The sequence below is a fragment of the Mesoplodon mirus genome (assembly GCF_964341445.2).
Source record: "Mesoplodon mirus genome assembly, chromosome: 19".
Lineage (NCBI taxonomy): Eukaryota > Metazoa > Chordata > Mammalia > Artiodactyla > Ziphiidae > Mesoplodon > Mesoplodon mirus.
The window spans coordinates 35,484,210-35,508,970 of NC_138995.1; the positions used below are offsets into that span (position 1 = coordinate 35,484,210).

General features: G+C 40.6%; 1 protein-coding gene across 1 annotated transcript in view; it reads left to right on the top strand.

The window, feature by feature from the left end:
• N4BP1 (NEDD4 binding protein 1) overlaps positions 1-23,978 on the top strand; it is a 45,912-nt gene extending 21,934 nt beyond the window's left edge. Inside the window, exons 2-7 of the mRNA XM_082605980.1 lie at positions 6,265-7,958; positions 15,238-15,368; positions 17,245-17,341; positions 19,472-19,579; positions 21,285-21,392; positions 23,213-23,978. Coding sequence (XP_082462106.1) covers positions 6,265-7,958; positions 15,238-15,368; positions 17,245-17,341; positions 19,472-19,579; positions 21,285-21,392; positions 23,213-23,570 — 2,496 coding nt within the window. The 3' untranslated portion in view covers positions 23,571-23,978. The remainder of the gene's footprint in view (positions 1-6,264; positions 7,959-15,237; positions 15,369-17,244; positions 17,342-19,471; positions 19,580-21,284; positions 21,393-23,212) is intronic.
• The last annotated feature ends 783 nt before the right edge of the window (positions 23,979-24,761 follow it).

A 24,761-nucleotide genomic window follows, 5' to 3' on the forward strand; every position in this document is an offset into this window, starting at 1 on the left:
CCGCACTAGAGAAAGCCGGCGTGTAGCAATGAAGACCCAACGCAGACAAAAATAAAAATAAAAACAACCAAACTGTGTGGTGTCTTCAAGAGACTTATTTCAAATGTAATGATACATGTAAGTTAAAATTAAAAGGAGGGGAAAATATACTGTGTAAACATTAACCAAAAGGAAGCTGGAGTGGCAATATTACTGTCAGACAAAATAGCCTTCAGAGCAAAGAGAGGGTCAATTTACTGAGAAGACATAACACTGCTAAATGTGTATATTCCTAATAATAGAGCTGCAAAATAGTTAAGACAAAAACGGGTAGAACTGAAAGGAGAAATTGACATATCTACAGTAATAGTTGGAGGCTTCAACATGTTTCTCTCAACAGTTGATAGAACCATGAGACAGAAAATCCGCAAGGATATAAGAGAACTCAACACCGCCAACAAACCAGGTTCTAATTGGTGTTAATAGAACACTCTGCCCAGCAACAGCAGAATACACATTCTTTTCAATGCCCACGGAATGTATATCATGATAGATCATAACCTGGGCATAAAACAAATCTCAACAAATTCAAAAGAACTGAAATCATATAGAGTGCGTTCTCTGACCACAAAGGAATCAAACTAGAAATCAGTAACAGAAAGATAACAAGAAAATATCCAAATACTTGGAAACTCAACAACAGACCTCTGAATATTAGATAATTTGAAGAGAAATTTTAAAATACATTGAGCTGAAGGAAAATGAAAATAATATATATCAAAATTTGTGAGATGTAGCTAAAGCAGTGCTGAAAGAGAAATATTTTTAAATTTAAAAAATAGATTTATTTATTTTTGGCTGCATTGGGTCTTTGTTGCTGCGCATGGGCTTTTCTCTAGTTGCGGTGAGCAGGGGCTACTTTTCGTTTTGGTGCGTGGGCTTCTTATCGCGGTGGCTTCTCTTTGTTGCGGAGCACGGGCTCTAGGCGCGTGGGCTTCAGTAGCTGTGGCTTGCGGGCTCTAGAGCGCAGGCCCAGTAGTTGTGGCGCACGGGCTAAGTTGCTCTGTGGCATGCGGGATCTTCCCGGACCAGGGATTGAACCCGTGTCCCCTGCATTGGCAGGCGGATTCCTAACCACTGCGCCACCAGCGACGTCCCCAGAAAGAGAAATTTATAACACATATAACATTAAAAAAGAAGAAAAGTCTCAAATCAATAATCTAAGCTTTCACCTATAGGAACTAGAAAAAGATGAGTAAAATAAACTCAAAGTAAGCAAAAGGAAGGAAATAAAGAGCAGAGGTCAGTGAAGTTGAAAATACAGAAATAATAAACTCGATGAAACAACAAGCTTGTTCTTTAGGAAAAAAAGTCAGTGAAATTGACAAACTTCAGCAACACTGAAGAAGACATAAATTACTCATAATCAGGATATCAGCTACAGACCCTGCAGACATCAAAAAGATAAGGAAATCCTACCATTTTACACACGTAAATTTGACAACTTCAATGAAATTAGTCAATTCCTCAAAAAGTGCAGACTACCATAACTTACCCAATATGAAATAGATAATTTGAATAGACCTACAGCTGTTAGGGAAATTGAATTAATAATTTTAAAATTCTCAAATCACAGCAAGATCCTTTTTGACTCACCTCCTAGAGAAATTGAAATAAAAACAAAAATAAACAAATGGGACCTAATGAAACTTAAAACCTTTTTCACAGCAAAAGAAACCATAAGCAAGACAAAAAGGCAACCCTCAGAATGGGAGAAAATGTTTGCAAACAAAGCAACTGACAAAGGATTAATCTCCAAAATATACAAGCAGCTCATGCACCTCAATATCAAAAAAACAAACAACCCAATCCAAAAACGGAAGAACTAAATAGACATTTCTTCAGAGAAGACATACAGATTGCCAATAAACACATGAAAGGATGCTCAGCATCACTAATCATTAGAGAAATGCAAATCAAAACTCCAATGAGGTATCACCTCACACCAGTCAGAATGGCCATCATCAAAAAGTCTACAAACAATAAATGCTGGAGAGGGTAATGTAGATTGATACAGCCACTTTGGAGAACAGTATGGAGGTTCCTTAAAAAACTAAAAATAGAACTACCATATGACCCAGCAGTCCCACTACTGGGCATATACCCTGAGAAAACCATAATTCAAAAAGAGTCATGTACCACAATGATCATTGCAGCACTATTTAGAATAGTCAGGACATGGAAGCAACCTAAGTGTCCATCGACAGATGAATGGATAAAGAAGATGTGCACATATATACAATGGAATATTATTCAGCCATAAAAAATGAAATTGAGTTATTTGTAGTGAGGTGGATGGACTGAGAGTCTGTCATGCAGAGTGAAGTAAGTCAGAAAGAGAACAACAAATATTGTATGCTAACACATATATATGGAATCTTTAAAAAAAAATGGTTCTGAAGAATCTAGGGGCAAGACAGGAATAAAGACGTACACGCAGGGAATGGACTTGAGGAGACGGGGAGGGGGAAGTTGTAAGCTGGGACAAAGTGAGAGAGTAGCTTTGAGATATATACGCTACCAAATGTAAAATAGATGGCTAGTGGGAAGCAGCTGCAGGGCACAGGGAGATCAGCTCTGTGTTTTGTGACCACCTAGATGGGGGGGGGGCGGATAGGGAGGGTGGGAGGGAGGCACAAGAGGGAGGGGATATGGGGATATATGTATACATATAGCTGGTTCACTTTGTTATACGGCAGAAACTAACCCAACATTGTAAAGCAATTATACTCCAATAAAGATGTTAAAAAAAACATAAAAATAAAATTCTCATAAAAGGGACTTCCCTGGTGGTCCAGTGGTTAAGACTTTGCGCTCCCAATGCAGGGGACCCGAGTTCGATCCCTGGTCAGGGAAACTAGATCCCGCATGCTGCAATGAAGCTCCTGCATGCGACAGTAAAGACCCTATGTGCTGCAACTGAGACTTGGCACAGCCAAATAAATAAATATTTTTTTAAAATTCTCATAAAAGAAATTGCTGAGCCAAGCTGTTTCACTGGAGAAGTCTACAAGGTGTTTTTAAAAGAGTTAACACCAATTCTTCACAATCTCTTCTAGAAAAGACAGGGGCAGAGAACACTCCTATATTCATTTGTAATTAGTATTTTCCCGATGCTAAAACCAGACAAGGCATTACAAAATATAGCAAATAGAATCCATCAATGTATAAAAAAATTATACATCATGACCAAGTGGTGATTATTCCAGGGATAGAAGGCTGGTTAAATATTGAAAAATCAGTTAATCTATCATACTAACAGGCAGAAGAAGTGAAATCATAACATGATTACATCAGTTGATTTAGTTAGGCACTTAACAAGTTTCGACACTCACGTTTCATGTTCATGCTCCTAGAAAAGTAGGAATATAGGGTAACTTCCTTAATTTGATAAAGAATGATCTACAAAAAGTTTAACTTAATGGTGAAAGATTGAATGTTTTCTCCAAAGACTGAACAAAAGCAAGCATGTCAGCTCAGTGCTGGAAGTTCTACCAGTACAATAAGGCAAGAAAGTAAAAGGCATATAGATCAGAAAAAAACAAAAGGAAATGACATAACTGTCTGCATAGAAAATCCCAGGGTATCTAGAAGAAAAAAATCCTAGAATTAGAAATATGATCAGCAGGGTCACAGGATATACGATCAGTATACAAAAATCAATTGTATTTCTATTTATTAGCAATGAACACATTAGGAACCAAAATTAAAATTCAGTGCCATGTTCAGTTGCTCAAAAAAATGAAATACTTGGGCATAAACCTCATAAAACGTGTATAGGACTCAAAACTATAAAACAGTGATGAAAGAAAGCAAAGATCTGGAGAAATGGAGAGACATACCATGTTCATGCATCAGAAGAGTCAGCAGATGTCATTTGTCCTCAAATCAATGTGCAGGTTTAACATAATTGCTAAATAAGATTATGCTAAAATTTGATATGGAAAGGCAAAGAAACTAGAATAGCTAAAAATAATTTTTAAAAGAAGAATAAAGTGGGAGCAGTCATTGTCCAATTTTAAGACATTAGATAATTATAATAGTCAAGACTGTGGTATTGGTGAAGGGATAAATTCATAAGTTGATGGGACAGAATAGGAAACCCAGATGTAGACCTACACAAGTTTGGCCAACTGATTTTTGACAAACAGGCAAAAGCAATTCAATAGAGAAAAGATAGTCTTTTCAGGAAATGATGCTAGAGCAACTAGATATCCATAAGCAAAAAATGAACCTCGAACAAAGCCTCGCATTTGATAAGAAAAATGAACTCAAAATGGATTATAGATTTAAATGTAAAACTTTTAGATGCTAACACACGAGAAATCTTTGGGACCTAAGTCTTGGTGAAGGAAAAACCAATAAATGGGCTTCCTTAAAATCAAAAACTTTTTCTCTCACAAAAGAGGATGAAAAGACAAACTATAGATTAGGGGAAAATATTTGCAAGCCACTTACTTGACAGAGGATTCATTCATACCACCAAGCCCATAGATACTCCACGTTTATCCAAAAGAACATAAGAGAGTAAAGAACTCATGACTGAACATTATTATACTGCGTGGGTTGAGCTTTTCCCCTTGATGTTTTCCTTGTATTTCTGGTGTTTCATCTCCTTGTAGGAATCTTGTAGTTCGAAGTGTGTAAACAAGGAATATGTACACATTTGTATATAAATTCTAGTGGAGGACGTGTGGCCATTATAACAGCAAGTGTACATAGTAGGTGCAAGTTAGTAAAGCCTCATTGTAACCGGTTGCACAGGTAGATCTTTTTAAAATAGCACCATTTTGGATAACGCCATTCTGATTTTAGTGTAAAGCATAGATCAGATATCGCCAGGCTCATTTCTTACAGATGTCTGTCCAGAAAGCTCTCACTGATAATTTGAAGTAACCGTGTTTATTATTTAGTAAGCACGTGTGAGACACTATTGTCAGAACTTTACATTTATTATTTCTTTGAATTTCCTCAAAACACCTGAGATTGCGCTAGCCTCTCTCTCTTTCACTGTTGCAGAAACTGGGCTCAGAAGGGTTAGGTAACTTGAGCAAGGTCACCAGTTGCATGGCTGGAATTTGAGCCTAGGAACTGGCTCCAGTGCCCAGGTTATTAACAAGTATGCTCCGTTGTTGGTGTGAGTGCTTTTTGCATGTTTACTTGATTCACACTTCAGCCTCCAGTGGCAACCTAATTGCTTAAGAACCCAGTTCCCTTTTTTACCTCGTTCAGGCCTCTTTCAATACCAAATTTCACTGGAAACCGTAGCTTTTTTTTTTAAATTAATTTATTTATTTGGCTGTGTTGGGTCTTCGTTGCTGTGCGAGGGCTTTCTCCAGTTGCGGCGAGTGGGGGCCACTCTTCATCGCGGCACGCGGTCCTCTCACTATCACGGCCTTTCTTGTTGCGGAGCACAGGCTCCAGACGCGCAGGCTCAGTAGCTGTGGTTCACGGGCCCAGTTGCTCCACGGCATGTGGGGTCCTCCCAGACCAGGGCGCGAACCCGTGTCCTCTGCACTGGCAGGCAGATTCTCAACCACTTCGCTACCAGGGAAGCCCGAAACCGTAGCTTTATATCTGAGAAAGGCAGTACTATTCAGCATTCTGTGGTTCTTTATATTTAGATCTACATTTAAATAGTCTGTTCTTTCTTGGAAAACAGACGTAAAAGTATATAGTATATATACATTGTTCCAGCCAACTAGAAGAATTCTTTTGTTAAACTGATCTTGTTTTTAAATGCCTTCAAAAAAATCAGTCTGTTTCATCTGGAAACAATAGTAGCAAAACAAAAGTCAAGGGTTGTTCTGGAGTAAATCACTTGATTTGATTATCTTCTCTCTTAATTATGTCATAGTAGTAATAAATGACTAGTAGCAAGCAAAGATGTTTATTCTTTATAGACATAAACAAATCCAGTCTTGTCATTATCCACTGTGCAGCTGGGCAAACTCCTGAGATCACATTGCAAGATACACTCTTGAAAATATTATACATACCTACCTTTTAGACTTAGATGTAAAGTTTTCAGTTCCTCTGAAAACAATTAAGTGACTTATATCTGTTATTTTAAATATTTCAGCTAAAACGTGGTATTTTTTCCAAGGATATTAGCATGCTTTTAACTTTTGTGCAGCTTGATATTTGTAATTTCATGTGTAACATGGTAATGTGCTGTAAGGAGCTTTTGTAAATTGATCTAATTTCTTATTTTCTCTTTACCAGGAATATATTAAAGGAATCTGTGAGCCGGAGCTAGAAGAAAGAGAATGTTACCCCAAGGCCATGCACTGCATTTTTGTTGGGGCACAGAGCCTGTTTCTGAAGAGCTTGATTCAGGACACCTGTGCCGACCTCTGCATTCTCGACATCGGTCTTCTTGGCATCAGAGGAAGTGCCGAAGCTGTGGTCATGGCTAGGAGTCACATTCAGCAGTTTGTAAAGCTCTTCGAGAATAATGAGAACCTACCCAACAGCCAAAAAGAATCAGAGGTAAAAAGGGAATTTAAACAATTTGTTGAAGCTCGTGCAGACAGTTACACAATGGACTTGTTGATTTTACCCACTTCCTTGAAAAAAGAACTTTTGGCACTCACCCAGGGTGAGGAGAATCTGTTTGAAACAGGAGATGATGATGTAATTGAAATTGGAGATTCTAAACAAACAGAGTTTACACAGAATGCTGCCACAGGGCTGAATATTTCCAGAGATGAAATTGTTTTGCAGGAAGAGGCAAGAAATAAAGCTGGGACTCCTGTTTCTGAGCTCACAAAACAAATGGACACAGTCTTTTCTAGTTCACAAGATGTACTTTTTGTTCCAATAAATGGTGTAACGCCAGATGAAGAGGCGCTTTCCAAAGACAGAGTTTGTCACAAAAGGAGGTTTTCTGATTCTGAAGAAAGGCATACCAAGAAACAGTTTTCTTTGGAAAATGTTCAAGAGGGAGAGCTTTTACATGATGGTAAGACATTAGCTGGAAGTGTAATCATTGACCTATCTGATTCTTCTACTGATGCCGAAAATTTAAGTCCAGATGTAAAAGACACTACTGAGGAAATGGAATACAACATCCTTGTAAACTTTTTTAAAACCATGGGCTATTCCCAAGAAATTGTAGAAAAGGTCATTAGGGAGTATGGGCCATCTACTGAACCATTATTACTCTTGGAGGAAATTGAAAAGGAAAATAAAAGATTCCAAGAAGACAGAGAATTTCCACCTGGTACTGTGTATCCAGAGACCAACAGAACCAAAAATAAAGGTATTTGTAGCAGCATAAATGAGCTTACAGAAGATTCCACTCCAAAGAAAACACAGACTCACACACAGCAAAATATGGTAGAAAATTTTTCTCAGTTACCATTCAAAGTAGAATCGAAGCCATGTACCTCAAATTGCAAAATTAATACTTTCAGAACAGTGCCAATAGAACAGAAACAAGAAATCTGGAGTTCAAATCAGAACTACATTTGTAATATAGACCTTGAACCTGATGGCCTTTTACCCTCTCAAGCCCCTTCAAGTCCCAAAGAAATTGTCAATTTTGTTTCAAGAGGAGCTTCAAGTCACCAGCCCAGAATTCCAGTTTTTCCTGAAAATGGTGTGCGGCAGCAAGCAGAACCCTTGCTTCCAAATAATATGAAGTCTGCCTGTGAAAACCGCTCGAGGTGTTGCACTTCTCCTCAGTCTAAGCCAAACTGTCCACCCCTTTCTCCACCAATGCCGCTGCCCCAGCTGTTACCTTCAGTTACTGATGCAAGGTTGGCAGGACCTTCTGAGCATATTGATTCCTCAGTTACTGGGGTTCAAAGATTTCGAGATACTCTGAAAGTGCCCTACAAGCTGGAATTAAAAAACGAACCAGGGAGGACGGATTTGAAGCACATTGTAATAGATGGGAGCAATGTTGCAATTACGTAAGTCCACTCTCTTCAAATTATCGTTTTCAGTAGGCCTCTTAGCCATGTCTCAGAATTGCATGTGTTTGTAGGAACTATCCTGTGCGTCTGTGTAGTTGACCTATAGCCTTACCTGACAAAAAGAAAGAAGAAAACAGCTGATTGGGAAAGTTTTGTTATTCCATCCTCTGGCATCATATAAACTCTTTCTTCACTCTGCTCAACCTGTATTTCTGAGAGCAAGGAATGATAGAAAACTTGCCTTTTCACATTGCATTTCCCAGTGATAAGCAGTAAAGAGACTTTTAAATCCTTAGGTTCTTAATGCCATGAACACCATTAGGTTTTGAATACGAGGATGAAGCTTAAGACAAAAAAGAGATACTTTCTTTTTATGTACAGCATGCCAGGTCTTTAGCCACGTATGTGCAGGGATAATAGGTGTGATGTACTTCTGTTATACTTTTGTTGATAGAGTGATAGCCATTTCCTTTCTAAGGAAATTCTTCAGTTTGAGCTTCTTTATGGGCCTCTGCTCCTACTAAAAGTTTGTATATTTGTTTTTAGTAAAAGGAGTTAAATGATCGTTTCTATTTAGCCTGTCTTGGAACCCTCTTAGGATTCTGATTTTATACTTCCAGTGTGGGATTGGATTTGTTCTCTAAGGGGCGGTTTGATATAGTGACTAAGGAGAGTTTGGGGGTCACAGAGTCTCCACCTCACTGTGGACCAGCTGTTTGACATCAGGCAGGTTTCGGCCTCCTGAGTTTCACTTGCTACAGCCTTTTGCCCCGTCCTAAAGGACATCTTTATTGTGCCATTTCAACAACTGCTAGGTAGTCTCCCTCCGGTTTTCAAAACCAGTCACTCCACTGATTTTGAAGAAGTCTTCAAGGTTTAGCATTTAAGTAGCTGCAGTTCAAGAAATGGAAGGTTGGCAGGACCTTCTGACATGGAATGAAGTCGTTGAAATACAATTGGCCCTTTAACGATGGACGTTGGACATGGAATGAAGTTGTTGAAATACAGCTGGCCCTTTAACGATGTGAGGCTAGGGGACACCGACCCTCTGCCCAGGCAAAATAACTTTACCATTCGGCCCTCCATAAAGCTGTTCTGCATCCTCGGATCATAGAGTACTGTAGTATTTACTACTGGAAAAAATAATCCACGTTTAAGTGGACCTTGAAGTTCAAAACCTTGTGTTGTTCAAGGGTCAGCTGTACTTTTCTGAATTGCTGAATGTTTATGTGACCTCTTTCCTAGGAGTTCTAAAAGATCAGTTAATCCCCTGATTTTTCAGGAATACTTGATAAATTTGAAAAATAAAGTGAATTTTATTATTAAAATACACATTTATTATGTATTCGTTATTTTTTGTTTTGTTGATTTTTTTTGTTAGAATTTTCAAAGAAATTCACAAGAAGATAATAGGATGAATTCCATGTTGGTTTCATTTGGGATTCCCATGTGCCCATCACATACATGGCCCGTCTTGTTTCATCATTTCAAACATTATTTCACCTATACCTCCACCTGCTGGCTTTCACCCATTTTGAAGGAATTCTCAGATATTTCATTTCCATCTATAAATATTTTAGTATCTATTTTTTAAAATACAGGGATTCTTTTGATTTTTATTTTTTTGAATGGTGCTGTACTTTGCTGTCAAAAAAAGAAGAAAATGCCAGCATTTCATGTTAAAGTTTGAATATAAGCAGTAAAAATGTGTAATATACTTGTCTTCATTTCCAAATAATACTGTTTATTGTCATTTCACTTTGTTTTTTGGCAGTTCTTTTGGGGGAAACCCAGCAAATGACCCACAGCTGCATAGCATTATCTAAGTAAAAATGTAAAGTGCAATTTCAATCACTCACAGTCCAAGCCCCACAGTAGTTCCTCCCTGTTAGAATTTCTTGAGCCAAATGATGATATAAAATTTAGGTCACGATTATGAGCAATATTAATCCTTTCTCATTTTTCTGTGTATGGAGAGATTTCCCAAATTGGTGTTCAAAGACTAAGAAATGCAAATTAAGGTAGAATGAGCAGTCATAATGACAGTTTTAAAAAACCTTTTTGTGGTAACTAGTATACTTCTCAAAGGGGTCGCTATTGGAATTTAGAGTGGCACTGGCTATCCAGGACAGGGTGTTTTGCATATCTAGTCCCTCCTACTCTGCCCGTACTGCCCCCCGGCCATTGTGACACCCCAAAACAGTGTCACATATTTCCTAACACCCTTCAGTACAGTACCATTTCTTTTGAAAACCGCTGAATTAGTGCAGTAAGGGAAACCATAAGCTGATTATTTGAGAGAGGATTTCGATTTTCTTTGAATTCACAGGTGTCTCAAAAGCACCTCTTTTACAAAGGATGTATTATCCTAAGAAGACAGACTTATACTTAATTTGATGTAGATTGATCTGAAAATATCAGTAATTAAAATTAACTTATTCTGGGAAGAAACTGTTTAATGGGTACAGGTTTTTATTTTGGAGTGATGGAAATGTTTTGGAATAAGATATAAATGGTGGTTGCACAACACTGTGAATGTACTAAATGCCACTGAATTGTTCACTTTAAAATGATTATTTTATGTTATGTGAATTTCACCTTAATTTTTTTAAGTCAGAAAAAATCATTATTCTAAATCAACTGCTTCAATATTATATGTGAATTATAGACTGTAAATTCCATAAAAGAAGCAATGCATGTCTGTTCTGTTCCCTGAACTACCCCCAAGGTCCATGGTGCCTGGCACATAGTAGCCACTAAGTGATGATGGCTTGAATGAATCAATGAATTAAAGACTAAGAAAAATTAGGATTGTTTAAATGATTTTTCACCACCCATTTATATTGCTATTCCAATTGCTATTCTAGTAATCAATTTGGATTACATTTGAACAAATATTTGGAGTCTTTTTTTTTAATAAATTTATTTATTTTATTTTTATTTATTTTTGGCTGCGTTGGGTCTTTGTTGCTGTGCTCGGGCTTTCTCTAGTTGTGGCGAGCCGGGGCTACTTTTAGTTGCATTGCGCGGGCTTCTCATCGCGGTGGCTTCTCTTGTTGCGGAGCACGGGTTTCAGGCGCATGGGCTTCAGTAGTTGCAGCATGTGGGCTCAGTAGTTGTGGCTTGCGGGCTCTAGAGTGCAGGCTCAGTAGTTGTGGCACATGGGCTTAGTTGCTCCGCGGCATGTGGGATCTTCCCGGATCAGGGCTCGAACCCGTGTCCCCTGCATTGGCAGGCGGATTCTTATCCACTGCACCACCAGGGAAGCCCCCAAATATTTGGAATCTTAAAACAAACACTTGCTATGTGTCAGGTGCTCGACTTTATCTTTTAAAATATCGTCTTCACACCAGTTTTGTGAAGTAAAAATTAATCTGTAATGTATATAATATGATATGGCCCAATAATCTTGTCCAAGATTATGCAGATATGAGATTTGGGCCCATGATATTACTCTCCAGAGCCATCACACACCCTGCCTCTTCCCACAGAAGCTGAGGTTGAATTTTTAGGCCTTGGCAACATTGGATACATAAGTCTTGAGTTGCTCAGGCACTGCTGAGTAAACCTCACTAATTTGACCCAGCTAGTTGAGGAAGTAGTTAAAAAGGAAATTTGAGTTCTTAAGCAATAGGTTTGAACCCCACCTTAGAGCCATTCAGGTGCACCCATCCCTGGGTTTCTGCAAAGCCTTGTTTATTTGTCTGTCCAGTGTGGTGTCTGCAGTTTATAACACACCGTGAGAAATTCCAAAATACCCTACTTAATGCTGCTGATTATGCATATCTCTACTTGGTTTTTCCCATTTGTCACCATGAGTGAGTCAAACGATGAGTAAATGGAACTTGTTTGTGGTGTGTGGCTAGGCATCACCATGGAGGCCAGATAACACTCAGTCTCTGTCAGGCTGAAACTTCAGCATAAGAGCACCTGACTTATCTGTGTAGATAATTTTCCATGTAGATGAGGTTTGTCCCTTCACTTGCCTCTACATTTTAACCATTTTTCATGCTAGTCTTTCTATATCAGGGTTCCATGGCTGTTTTTATTAAGTGGAAGCTATAGAAAGGGATTATTCTTTCCTGGGTAACTCAAAGGGTTTCTCTTCTCCCACACTGCCCTGTCTTGGTTCTGTGATGGCCATGAGTGTTTATCAGGTATTTATCACCCACCTCCTCTCTGCTTTGGACCCTCTTTCTAGTTGACTGTCTGCTACAATATGGAAAGCAACCAGATATTATAAGTTGTTCCCAAGTTTATGGAAACAGGAGTTTAAATCTCCCTTGAGAGCCTGCACATCTGGCTTCTCAGGCTTAATATCTGTTAATTCTATGTTTGGATCTGGGAACCCCGGAGCTTTGGCCTTCGCAGACGTAGAGAGGTGTTATTGTATGTATACCCTTTGTCTCTGAGTCAGAAAAGACCACCGGTCTGAGTTTACCTGTCAGCAAGTTGCTCTGGTTTGATTGCAGGGAGGCTAGGAGACAGCACATTTTTTGCCTGGTCAGGGTGTGAGAGTAAAAGTAGGCAAGGTCAAGGACACTTCGTATTATTTTAAGGTCAGTAATTTGGCTCCCCTTGATTTTGTTTCTGTTGTTTTATGGATTAGTCCATTTGTTCTCTACCAGAATTTTGAACTGCTATTTATTCCTAAAACAGCCCTAGAGATTTTTTAGGGTATTAAAAATGATTTGATCTTATCACTGAGGATAACTAACCCTTTGGAAATTTGTTTTAGTGCTAATGTGTCTAGAAACTCCACTTTCCCCCTCTAAGCTTGTGAGGGGTCCAGGGCAGCAGAATTTTATCTACTGTCATTTCCCTCCCTTTCCTTAGTGACCCAAGGTAATGGACTGGGGACTTTATTTCCACCCAGTTTCTACTGTTTCCATCTACAGAAGCATTTAAGGAAAAGAGGAGAAAAAGAGTTCATACACATTTGTGTCTGATGAATAAACTAAGAAGGCACTTTTTAAGCTTTTTTAGTGCATTTATCTCAAGGGTAAGACCCCCTGTACAAAAACTACCCCCCTGCCCCAGTAATAAATGTCATATTGCTACATTCTTGCCATATTTAAATGCTTTTTTTTAATATAAATAAACCACTGCTAAGTTATTTCATCAAGAATGGGTTTGTTTACTTGCATACTTTTTCTGGGGTATAGCTGATTCCTGTGCAGTCTCTTATTTATGGTTCACTGAGAAGAGAGTGGGCTTTAGCCTCTAAAAGGAGGCATTTCTGAGCCACTCTTCTGGACTTTAGATGTTTCTTACAGGTCCAGCCCATCCCTGCTCCATGAGAATGTAGATTTAGTTGGGGACAGTACCACTGCGGGGTAGTTGAAAGGGCACTGGCCCAGGAGTGAGGAAATGTCCGTCTAATTCTGGCTCATCCACCCTCTGGCAGTGCAAGCTGGGCCAGTGGCTCTGTCTCTCAAGAGGTGTTTCATTCTTTTTATCTCTAACACGACTTTAAATGCATTCCTAAGTTCTGTGGTTCCGGTGCACAGTACAAGATAGCAAGTCAGAGAAAAGAAGAGTGATGGTTGAGGGCCTGTGTCTAGAGACAGCTTCATAGAAGAAGAGAGACTGGCCTTGAGTCCTGAGGGCACTCGGGGAGGAGGTTTAAGAGATAAGAAAAAGCTCAAAATCCAGGAAGAGTCAAATGGCAAGACCACCTGGCCAAAATCCAGAGTGTGATGACGGATGGTGGTGGAAGCAGAAGGTATGCTTTGGCCAGATCCCATCTGACTAGTCAGGTGTGGAGGCGCCCTCGAAGCCAGGCACTGGATTTGTGTAGAAGAATGGTGCTGTGGAAGGCCCTGAGCAGAACCAGAGACTGCGTGGCTGCATTTCAGGGTCAGTCGGACTGGAGTCAGTGCAGGTGGGTTAGAATTAGCAGAGCCTGGGGGTGACTTGGGACACTTTGTGCCTGAGGAGGCCGAGCTCCAAGCGAAGGAAGTACCTGCCAAGTGGTTTTGAGACGTGAGAAGACAGGACTGAAGATGCAGAATTTACTGTCATTGCATCATAGGCGATCATTGAAGCAGTGAGGACAGATTGTGCTCATCTCAACTGTAACATCACAGGGATTTCTCCCTTTTTCTAATACTCATGGGTAGACAAACGGATTACCACCTGCAAAATTTCAAACTTTTAAAAACACTTTTTAAATAAAACCTTTACTTTTACTTAACTGCTGGAGAATAAATTTTAAATATTTTTCTTCTTTTCTTTTGAAATTTGTTACCAGGTTTTGGGGTGGGGAACAGTTTTTAATCCTCTATACCAAGGGTTACAAGTTAGGGGCGAAATCTGGCCACCACCTGTTTTTATAAACATGGAATTTAGCTACACCCCTTTACTTACGGTTGACAGTTCAACCGTGGCGCAGCAGACAGTGCCTGGCCTTTTGCAGAAGAAGTGTACTCAATCATGTTCAGTACTGTCCCGTGTTTATTTTCAGCCTGCTTTCTGCTGCCTTCAACAAAATCACGGCCACGGTCCCCAGGTAGTTTCATTTGAGCCTTGCCCTCAACTTGTTTCCTGGAAGCTATAAACCGAGTCACTTTCACAGTTTTCCAGAAAAGGGGATGTAGCCCTCCCGGAGCCACAGGCATTCGCGAAGCCTTTGGAAGTTGTGGTGGTGAGGACCATGTCATGGAATAGTTCTGATCACAGCTGCTTCTGCTTCAGCAACAAATTCCTTCATAAAATTCATAGAACATCCTTAGAGGCCCATGGACTAGGGCTCTCTAGAATGGGCTCTTTATCTGAAAACAAAAATAAAAGGTGTAGGGGCTTCCCTGGTGGCACAGTGGTTGAGAGTCCACCTGCCGATGCAGGGGACATGGGTTCGTGCCCCGGTCCGGGAAGATCCACATGTCGCTGAGCGGCTGGGCCCTTGAGCCATGGCCGCTGGGCCTGCGCGTCCGGAGCCTGTGCTCCGCAATGGGAGAGGCCACGACAGTGAGAGGCCCGAGTACCGGAAAAAAAAAAAAGGTGTAATAAACAAGTATTGCCCTGAAGCTAAAACTGCTTTCTACCACAAAAGCACACTCAATTAAATCAGCTGAATAAAATACAACAGAAATCACAGAGCTATTAAGAATCCTACCTCCTGTCATGGGTTCTCTCTTGGCTTTGCAGAGCAGCAGACTATTAAAGGAAATTATTAAATTAAATAATTAATTATTAAATTAAAGTTATCATGGTGAAACTTAACACAGTTTAAACATGCTTTAAACTGAAATAAATTTTACTTTTTCTCTTATAGCCATGGTCTGAAAAAGTTCTTTTCTTGTCGTGGAATTGCGATTGCGGTTGAATATTTTTGGAAGCTTGGCAACAGAAACATCACTGTATTTGTCCCGCAGTGGAGAACAAGGCGTGATCCTAATGTCACAGGTGAGGCAAACTGATTTTTCCAGATTACTAATGAGGTATTTAATGAGTTGGCTTGTAATTGCAACACACTACTTAGAATAGAGACACGTGCAGCAATTTTAAAAACAAAACTGTAAATTCGTTGCACCCAGTAAAAAAAAATCAGTTGAAGAGTGTTACAGCATAAGAAATACTTGGGGGAAGGATGGAAAGTTAAATAGCTGTTTATATAGAAAGTTATATTAGACTTCATTATATATCACAAAAATTTTCTTTGACTTTCTAAAAAGTTGATTAAATATGTCTTTCTAGTAGGCTGGGTTTCTTCCTCTTTAAACAGTATTTTTGAAAATGGCCATTTGATAAATTTGGAACCCTCAAAGAGAATGTCTTTTCAACAGTCTGTTTAATAGCTTAATATAAGTCATTTATGTTAATTGTAAGGTACTGCACGGCTGACCTGCAGGCCACACACAAAAAGATTTGAACTTGGGCTTCCCTGGTGGCGCAGTGGTTGAGAATCTGTCTGCCAATGCAGGGGACACAGGTTTGAGCCCTGGTCTGGGAAGATCCCACATGCCACGGAGCAACTAGGCTCGTGAGCCACAACTACTGAGCCTGCGGGTCTGGAGCCTGTGCTCCGCAACAAGAGAGGCCATGACAGTGAGAGGCCAGCGCACCACGATGAAAAGTGGCCCCCGCTCGCCGCAACTAGAGAAAGCCCTCGCACAGAAACGAAGACCCAACACAGACAAAAATTAATTAATTAATTAAAAAAATTTTTTTAAGATTTGAACTTATTATAGATCCTTAAATATTCCAGAGAAGCTTAAAGTTTTTTTTGTTTCTTGGGTCATAATAGGAAAACCAGTGAAAGGGCTATGCCAGGCAGCTTAACACATCAGATTACTTGGAAATAAAAGGTAGGTTGGGAGGAGGAAGCGTGAGAACAGGACTCACCCAACACATTTACAACAGGAAGTAAAACTTAGTCACTGTTGAGGTGGAAATGGTAAAACCACATTTCCCAAGTATCCCAACTTGCCTCACTCAGGGGAATGTATCGGTCCTAACAGAAGGTACTTGAGAAATGAGGCAGATCCACTCATTTCAGTTATTTTTGCAGTAAGATCCCTGTAAGAGTCTTGTAAGCCTTATGTGCTGTGCATTTCTAGAATCATAAAGGCACCATGTTTGGGCATTTCAGCTTAAGTCAGTGGTGAGTACCACTGTAGGGAATGTAGGTGTGGGGATCTTAGATTCTGAGCTTTTAGCTTCATTTTTGCCCATTACTCGTTTGTGGCTTTGGCCCTCCTTTATCTTCTGTCACAACCCACTCCCATGAAAATCAGTAAATATTTGTGCAGATAACAGAGAGAGGTTAGATAGGATGCCAGCCAGAGGGAGATGTGACAAACTCTTGGAATAGGGACCAAGCAGGCCTTTCTTGGGGTCGGGACAGAGCAGTTTGTCTGCTTCTATGCCACCACTCTTCCTGTCCCCACCCCTGCCCTCCCTCCCAGGGACTCGTGCCCTTACTCTCTTTGTCCTCTACTGCTTGTAATGTGGCTGTGATAAAGTTCTTAATGGTAACATCCATTAAATATAGGTTTATGGTTTACTCTTTTTAATTTAAGAAGCAAATGAGTTGAACAGTTTTAACTTTAAAAAATAGCTAAAGTCAGTTTTTATGTTGTATTTGTCTTAGTACATGTCTTGCTTGATTTTTTTTTTTCTTCCGTTCCAGTAAGTTAGTAACATTGAGTCTTCTTGAGTCAATAGAAAAAAGGTTTCCCACAACTCTCCAGGTGAAACATTTGGGAGTGCTTTCATTTATTTAAATAATCTGGGAAGATAGCCTTTTTCTGAATGTGTGTTCAACTTATTCCATGAACAGAACAACACTTCTTAACCCAGCTCCAGGAGCTCGGAATATTATCTTTAACTCCTGCACGGATGGTCTTTGGAGAAAGAATTGCTTCTCATGATGACAGGTATGAAAGGCTGGTTTCCTTTCTAAAGTGGGTGTGGGGTGGTGAGGGGCCAACCACCTGCTCCACCGGACGGTGGACACCCTTGGCTTGGGTTCGAGAATTTTAACATTTATGGTCATTAAGGTGATGCATTCAGTGGTCTTTGCTGTACGGTTTAGGGAGATTACCAAAGAAGCTGTTGAGTTAGAATTTTTAATAAAACATGACTGAGAATCTATAAGTAAAAGCAGATATTGAGTTTGTAGTCTTTTTTGATACTTCCTAAAAGTAATGTTTGTCTTGTCCTAGTGTGGCAGCCTCAGGAGTGGTTTTCAAACATTCCTCTGTCTCCTGCTTGTTATACTTGGCCAGTGACTTAGTCTGTCATTGTGATGCCTGAGCCCTCAGTATTTCTTCCACATCATAGAACATGGTCTCAGCTGCCCCTTGTGTTATAGGAATAAGCTGCATTTCTTAGGTTGTTACATTGCCCAGAGAGCAGGTGCTGAGATGACAAGTGTCTGGGAACCTAAACAATGGCTGCCTGTTCTTTCCTCCCCTGCCCTCGCCCTCTTTCTTTCTCTCTGGCCTCTAGCACTTAAGCCCCCTAGTGGTTTAGCCTCAGCGTTCTACCACAGTGCTCCCCCACATTGAAGACAGTGCTTAGCTTGTAACCCAAGGTAGTGAGTGATGGTCAGATGGGTGAGAGATGACAAGAGGGGCTTAGCAGGGGAAGGGGATTCGGGGTGACAGCAGACATTCAGCAGAACGTCCAAAGGGCCTTCTCACTGACAGCCCCTTACCCTTCACCAGGCTGGTATGAGAGACCAGATCTGACGGGGGCGTGGCATGAAAAAGAGTGTGGGAGGAGGTACCTTTGGGCCAGGGCATAAGTGAGAAGGTACTGGGAGAGTGGGATGGAGGGCCCACCCTTGCTCCAGCTCTAAGATACTGGGTAGGGACCATGGAGTGCTCAGGTGAAAAGGCAGGTTGGACCGCCAGGCTCGTGAAGAACCTTGAGATGCTCTAATGCTGCAGCTTCATTCTCACACCAGCAGAAATTGAATGCATATGTAAGTGTGTAGGCTAGGCTTTTGCTTAATTTATATGGCTCTCTGGGTTTTTAGCAGATGTGAATATGTGTCCTGATCCACAGTACATGCACAGAAGCCCTTACTACCTATTTTTGTTAATACGTCTGGGCAGATATTACCACTTACAGTTCATGCCAGTTAGAAATAATTTAAGATACTTATTAATAAATCCAAAATGCTAAATCATTTACTTACCAGGGTTTCCTAAGATTTCTGAAACTAATGAGGCTTGTTTTTAAATCTTCTTTTAAGTACTCACTACTATTAATAAAAGCAGTTGTTTGCACCTTTAATTCTAGTAGTGATTCTCTTATTTTATTGTTTCATTATCTTTGTCTACATTGCCTCAGGCAAATGCTGTTATCCTGACTAGGAGATAAAACTCATATTATCCTCACAAATCTCTCATTAAGAGGGCTTGAACGTGTATAATCTCCAACAATGAAATAGAATTCTCCTTAATATTTAATTCTTAAACTTTTTGATTACCATGTATCTTTTCATAATTTGCATTTGAGTGGATCTATAACTTGGACTAAACTGAATGGCTGTTCTAGACATCTCTTCTTAAGTCAGAGCAGAAAATGTGAATTTCGGCATTAAAAAAACAATTGCAAGGCCGACTGTGTCAAGCAGCTAATCTTGGAACCAAAGTACCGTAGCTTAGCAACTAAAACCCTAACAGTGATTTCACAGGCTTATCAACTCTTACTCATTCTCTGCTCTAGTCCTCATGCATTATCTTATTACCACCCTTTATTGATGATACAACTTCTCTAGAAAGATCTATAAATTATGGTTGAGATTATTTTGAAGAAGAGTTAGATTGTATGAAAACCAGATCTTCATTTATAATTATTCTAGTGATTTCAGATGTTCAGTATTTCAGATTGATCTTCAGTTGACAAGGGCTTAACTTTCTGCTTCCCAGCCTTGGTTAAATTCTTTGGTGATTTTCCTGTGAAGAGGAAATCCTTTTGTTTTCTTATAACACAGCTTCTCTGAGCCAGGGATGCCTGCCTGCTTGCCCGTTTTAACCACTCTTATATTACCATAGGTTTCTACTACACTTAGCGGACAAAACTGGTGGCATAATTGTAACAAATGATAACTTCAGAGAATTTGTGACTGAGTCAGCCTCTTGGAGAGAAATAATTACAAAAAGGTAATATTTTCTTCTTTGTCTTTGGTCAGAGATGTCTTTTGTTGTTTATTATTTGTTTTGTGTCCACCTTGGAAGCAGTGTAGGGGACCTAAAGTATCGTAAGACTATGCTCCCAGTCCACAGGATGGCTGGCCCTTCTCAGTAAGTGGGAGGACTCAGCACAAAGCAGTAGCTCCAGCAGGTGATGTGTGAGCATGTTCTGGTGCCCGAAGGTGTCTTCTGTAGATCAGTTTTCCCTGGCAGGAGACAAGAGGCACATCTTTGTGGCACAGTTAACTCTCTGTTAACTGTGATGGAGCAGAAATGGCCACCTAACTTCACCTCGCCCTGATGCTGAGGGATACTTGAGCAAGTCATTGGGCCTCCTGACTTTACTCAATTATGAAATATGAAGGTTGGGGTTTAATGACAACTATGAGTTCATCAAGAGGGTAGGACCAAAATCAATATGCTGATTGGGTTTTCACTTTTGGGAGAGGAGAGAGTGTTTCTCCTTTTTACTATCTGATGCTTTTCTTGAGCATTTTACCATCATTTTACCAAGTTTAGTCATCTATATTGAAAACATGTTGAATATCATCCAAAATAACAAAGTCAGGAGTTTGCGATCACTACTGTAAGTTTTTTGTTTGTAATGACACTCTGAATGTGTTCAACTGCATTAAGATCAGTGAACACAAGCTTCCAGGACTTTCCATTAACAAACATCGTCTGACAAGTTACTTAACAAAAAGCAATAGTCTTATGGCAGTGCCAGGGATGAGTCATAAATGCTACAAATCTAAAAACCATACCTCAAGGCTGTGTATATCTAGTATAACTATTATATAACTAGTGTAACTACATACTTACCTCTTCAGGGGTTTCACAGTTGCCCCTTGTCTGATATTTATATTTTGTTGAATCGTTGGAGGATTTTAGAAAATGATTCTTTGGTTCATCATTTTAGAAAATGATGCCCAGGTGAGAGTTAATTACTATATGCATTTTGACTGTTAAAAAACTGTTGTTGATAGCTGAACTCAGAATTGGTCCTTGACCTGGGTACAGTTAACAAGCCATTAATCTCCTAGTATGTGTTTCTGTTGGATCTGTGCCCTGGGCTCATTGTCAGTATTTATTGGACACTTATCTGTGTATGCATGGAAGGTTTAAATGCAGTCAAGACTCAGTCACACACCAACCCATTGCCTTCAGAATTCATAAAGCAAGGCAGAAACCAAAGTCCAAGCAGCATACCAGTCATTTGGACTTTTTTCTTTTTTAAACATTTTTGTAGACTTGATAAATCATGCTCAACTGACCTTCAATATTCTTTCTTCATACACTGTTTCCCTTTTTTAAAAGATCATCAGTGGGTTTGCTTATGGACTCATTTATTCAAAAATTAAACCTTGGCTGAGCACCTGTCGTATCCTAAGCACCTGTTGTATCCTAAGACAGTCTTCCAGTCTTATTTTTCAAAGTTACATTGAAAGTCAGGAGAAGAAACTGCTTCCCAGGCCCAGATAAAAATCTGAAAGTCTTGCTAAGAAATGTGAGAGCCAATAGGGTAAAAGTTTCTTACTCTATTGTATTGACCAATATTTGTATCCAAAAGAGAAATTAAAATGGTTTAACTGTGGTGTATTTGTTTTTTGCTTTAGGCAGTTAAGCAGTCTTTTAGTTTTTTTCTCCAGCATTGTAATTGTTCTCCATGTTGTAGATTGCTCCAGTATACCTTTGTGGGGGACATATTTATGGTTCCTGATGATCCTCTGGGAAGAAGTGGACCTCGATTAGAAGAATTTCTTCGGAAGGAAGTCTTCCTTAGGTATTTCCTTTTCCAGATTGTCTTGCGTTTACAAGTTTGTTCAGTTCTTTGTGCTTCAGGGCGAGTGCCCTCTCTCTAAAACTTAAAAATGACGTTTTATGTTTTAAAATAGCCTTAGATTTAGTGCTGGTGAAATATATGTGGAATGTCTCCCAAAGACCAAATCTTCATTGGTGGTCCTTTTCGTTTTAATCCCAGGAGAGGATGGGGAGCCAGATTTTCTGTAGGTCTAAGAGGACAAAGCAGATTTTGCTAGTGGTCAGTTATTAGTGAATGCTGCTTGGGTTCATTGTGTGTGTCTGAATATCTTTTTTAAATTCATTTTCCCAAGTCATTTGTTTTGAATATTTTATGCTTATATTAATTTATTTACTATTCAGGAATCACTGCCTGGGGAAGTGTTACTTTCTACCTCACTTAATAGGGAAGCCAGTATTCTTTATTTATCCGAAATTGATTTGATAGCTTAGGTTTTCTTTGTTGTAGATTAGGGGTTTTTGCTTGTTTGTATTTAAAGACATGTTGCTAGTGGTTGTTTCTGTTTTCAGAATTCTCAAGTAATGGACACTGTTAACTCAAGTGTCCTGTGTGCCTAAGTGGCAGATCATATTCCACAGTGATAGACCTTTTCCCTTTTTTAAAGTAAAACAGGCTACATTTCTGTGTATTTCTCAGCAGATGTTTGCACAGGGATGCTATGGAGGTCTAAACTGAAAGGAATCAGACGCACAGCTCCCCCAGCTTTTTAAGGCAGTGAGACTATAGCTGATCCTTTCCATTTATAACAGGATCCTTTGGGGGGACGGGTGGTCCACACAGAGCTGTCTTCTGCACCCAAGACCAGCATGATTTCAGCTCCCAGGTCTTGTGAATCATTTCTCTTTTGAGCCTTTGGGTTTCATTACACAGATGAGGACTTAGTTCCCAAAGGTCCTGCTTCTCTACCGACACCAAGAGAACGGCAGCCATTTTTAACACCTGTTGGATGTCCGTATGTCTCATTTTTCTTTCAGAAGTCTGAACTTGGAAGTCCTCTGCTAGGCTTTAAGACCTGAGGCCTGTGTGCAAGCATCAAGGCCCATGGGTCAAACAATGGAAGGAGAGCTCTGGCTCCTTCTACAGCCTCGGCAGCCTGGCAGCAGGGTCAGTCCTGCCTGCTCACCTAATGGCTCTTCACAAAAGTGTTAACTAATTGAATAAGAAGTTAGTAATAGCTCCCCCCACAGAGGGACTGAGCTTTTGAAGGTGCGAAAAGTGTTCAGTCCACCCCATTTTTCAGCTGCAAGGCAGAGTCAAGTGGGAGGCTTTTTAACAGTACGGACGCTGTATACACACTCACGTGCATTTAAGTTGTGGGCACCAACGTCTCACTCAGACTTGGGGGGCTAGGGCGGCCTCTCTGCCCAAAGTGGGTTCCTTTTTCTCAGCCCCGTCAACCAGGCTCCACAGAATCAGAATCTGCAGGAGAGTAGGGCCCTGTTTCCAGTTCTTTTGAAAGCTTCCAGGTGATTCTGGTACACCCTGGTTTAGAGCCAAGCAGCTGGATAGGGTCAGTCCTCACAGCAGCAGGCCAGGGAGGTGGAGTCGCTCATGAAGAGCTAGCATTCCCTGTCATGACTGCTGGGGAATTGGTGTCATTGGCATCCTCACGGGCCCCTCTGTGGACAGCTGCCATCCCCGCCTTGGCTGCAGTCTTCTATCTTGCCTTCAGAGGCCAGAGAGCAAGCAGCTCCTTGAGCCTCGGTGTCAGCAGCAGATGTTTAGACAGATTTCTTGTTTATCTCATAACCCAGCTCACCAGGACTTGCTTCCATTCACAGAGATATGCAGCCCCTACTCAGTGCCCTGCCAAATATGGGCATGTTTGACCCCAGCTTCAGAGTCCCTGGCACCCAGGCAGCCAGCACCAGCCACCAGCCTCCAGCCCGGATTCAGGGCACCCCACCCAGCCACTGGCTTCCTCAGCAACCCCGCTTCCCACTTTTGCCAAACCTTCCCAACATCCAGCAGAACCTGCCCATGCCAGCACAGAGATCTTCTGCGGAAACCAACGAGCTAAGGGAAGCCCTTCTGAAGATCTTCCCTGACTCAGAGCAAAGACTGAAAATCGACCAGATCTTGGCAGCTCATCCGTACATGAAAGACCTGAACGCGCTTTCCGCCATGGTGTTGGACTGAAGGCCGTCGGGAACTGGGGCTCTGGGCTGAAGATGCACTCAAGCTAGTATCTGCACATGGCAGCAGGAAGTGACATAATGTGAAGAAACCAATTTCCCAGTGGAAATGCTGTTGTAGTGTATAGAAAAAAAACAGATGTTTTGTGTATAAAAAAATCTGGGTTTTCAAAACCAGCTTTTTTCTATATATAAATTATGCTGCTATTACAGATTTAACATTTTCTGTAAAAGGAAAGTCTACATTTTCTGCCTGTTCAGAACTGTTTAATAGCAGTTACTCTTGAGTGTACTTACATTTTTATGTTTTTTAAACTATTTTCCTTAACGCTGAAAATATTGACAAATGGATATGATTAGCCTTTCTAAATAAAAAAAAGAGTTGCTTTCTTAGGGAAAGCAAGACCTCTTATATTTTCTTGAGATGACTATGTCACATCCGCTAACATGAAGTGTGCTCACCCGTCCCAGCCTCCTCCGCCCTCACCCCTGGAATTAGAGTCCCTAGGAGCTAATTTTGCTCCTCTGGGGTCTTTCATTGGAGCCATTTGTGAGAGTGAACAAGTGGTACCACTAGATGGCACCTTGTGCCTAGCCGTTGTTAATGACCAGGGCAAAGTTAGACGCACAGAACATCCAGGCCGGAGGAGACTTGAGAGCGCACGAAGTCTAGCCCTTCCTCCCCTCCCACCCTGCAGAAGAGGGAACTGAGGCTCAGAGTGCCCTCTGTCTGGACGCACCCAAGTCCACAGCCGTGGACCGGATTCCTCATCCTGGGCTCAGACACACTCACCAGCCAGTCCCTGACTGACTCTAGGAGTTACATATTAGCTTCTGAAGATACTAGTGGGATGTGAGAAAGTTTAGTGAAAAGCCCCATCATTATAGTAATTTTGTGTCCACAACCTTGGGAGACACCGCCCCCCCCCCCCCCGCCATGTGAAGTTTGTGCAGCTTTGCCAAAAAAATGGTTTTCTATTCTCAAGAATGACCCAAGCCAGTAAATAGCATTAGTAGCTTCTGTGGGGACCCAGAGCCCCATGTTTATTTTTCCTGTGTTTGTCTCTCTAGTGTCCTCCTAAGCTGTCCTTCCTGTCTGTGAGTCTTTCTCAGAACTGACATCTTAGTATTGTGTTTTCAGTGTTGCCTAAATTCCGTGTCAGTGAAATTCTTTTTCTGGCTAATTAATTCTTAA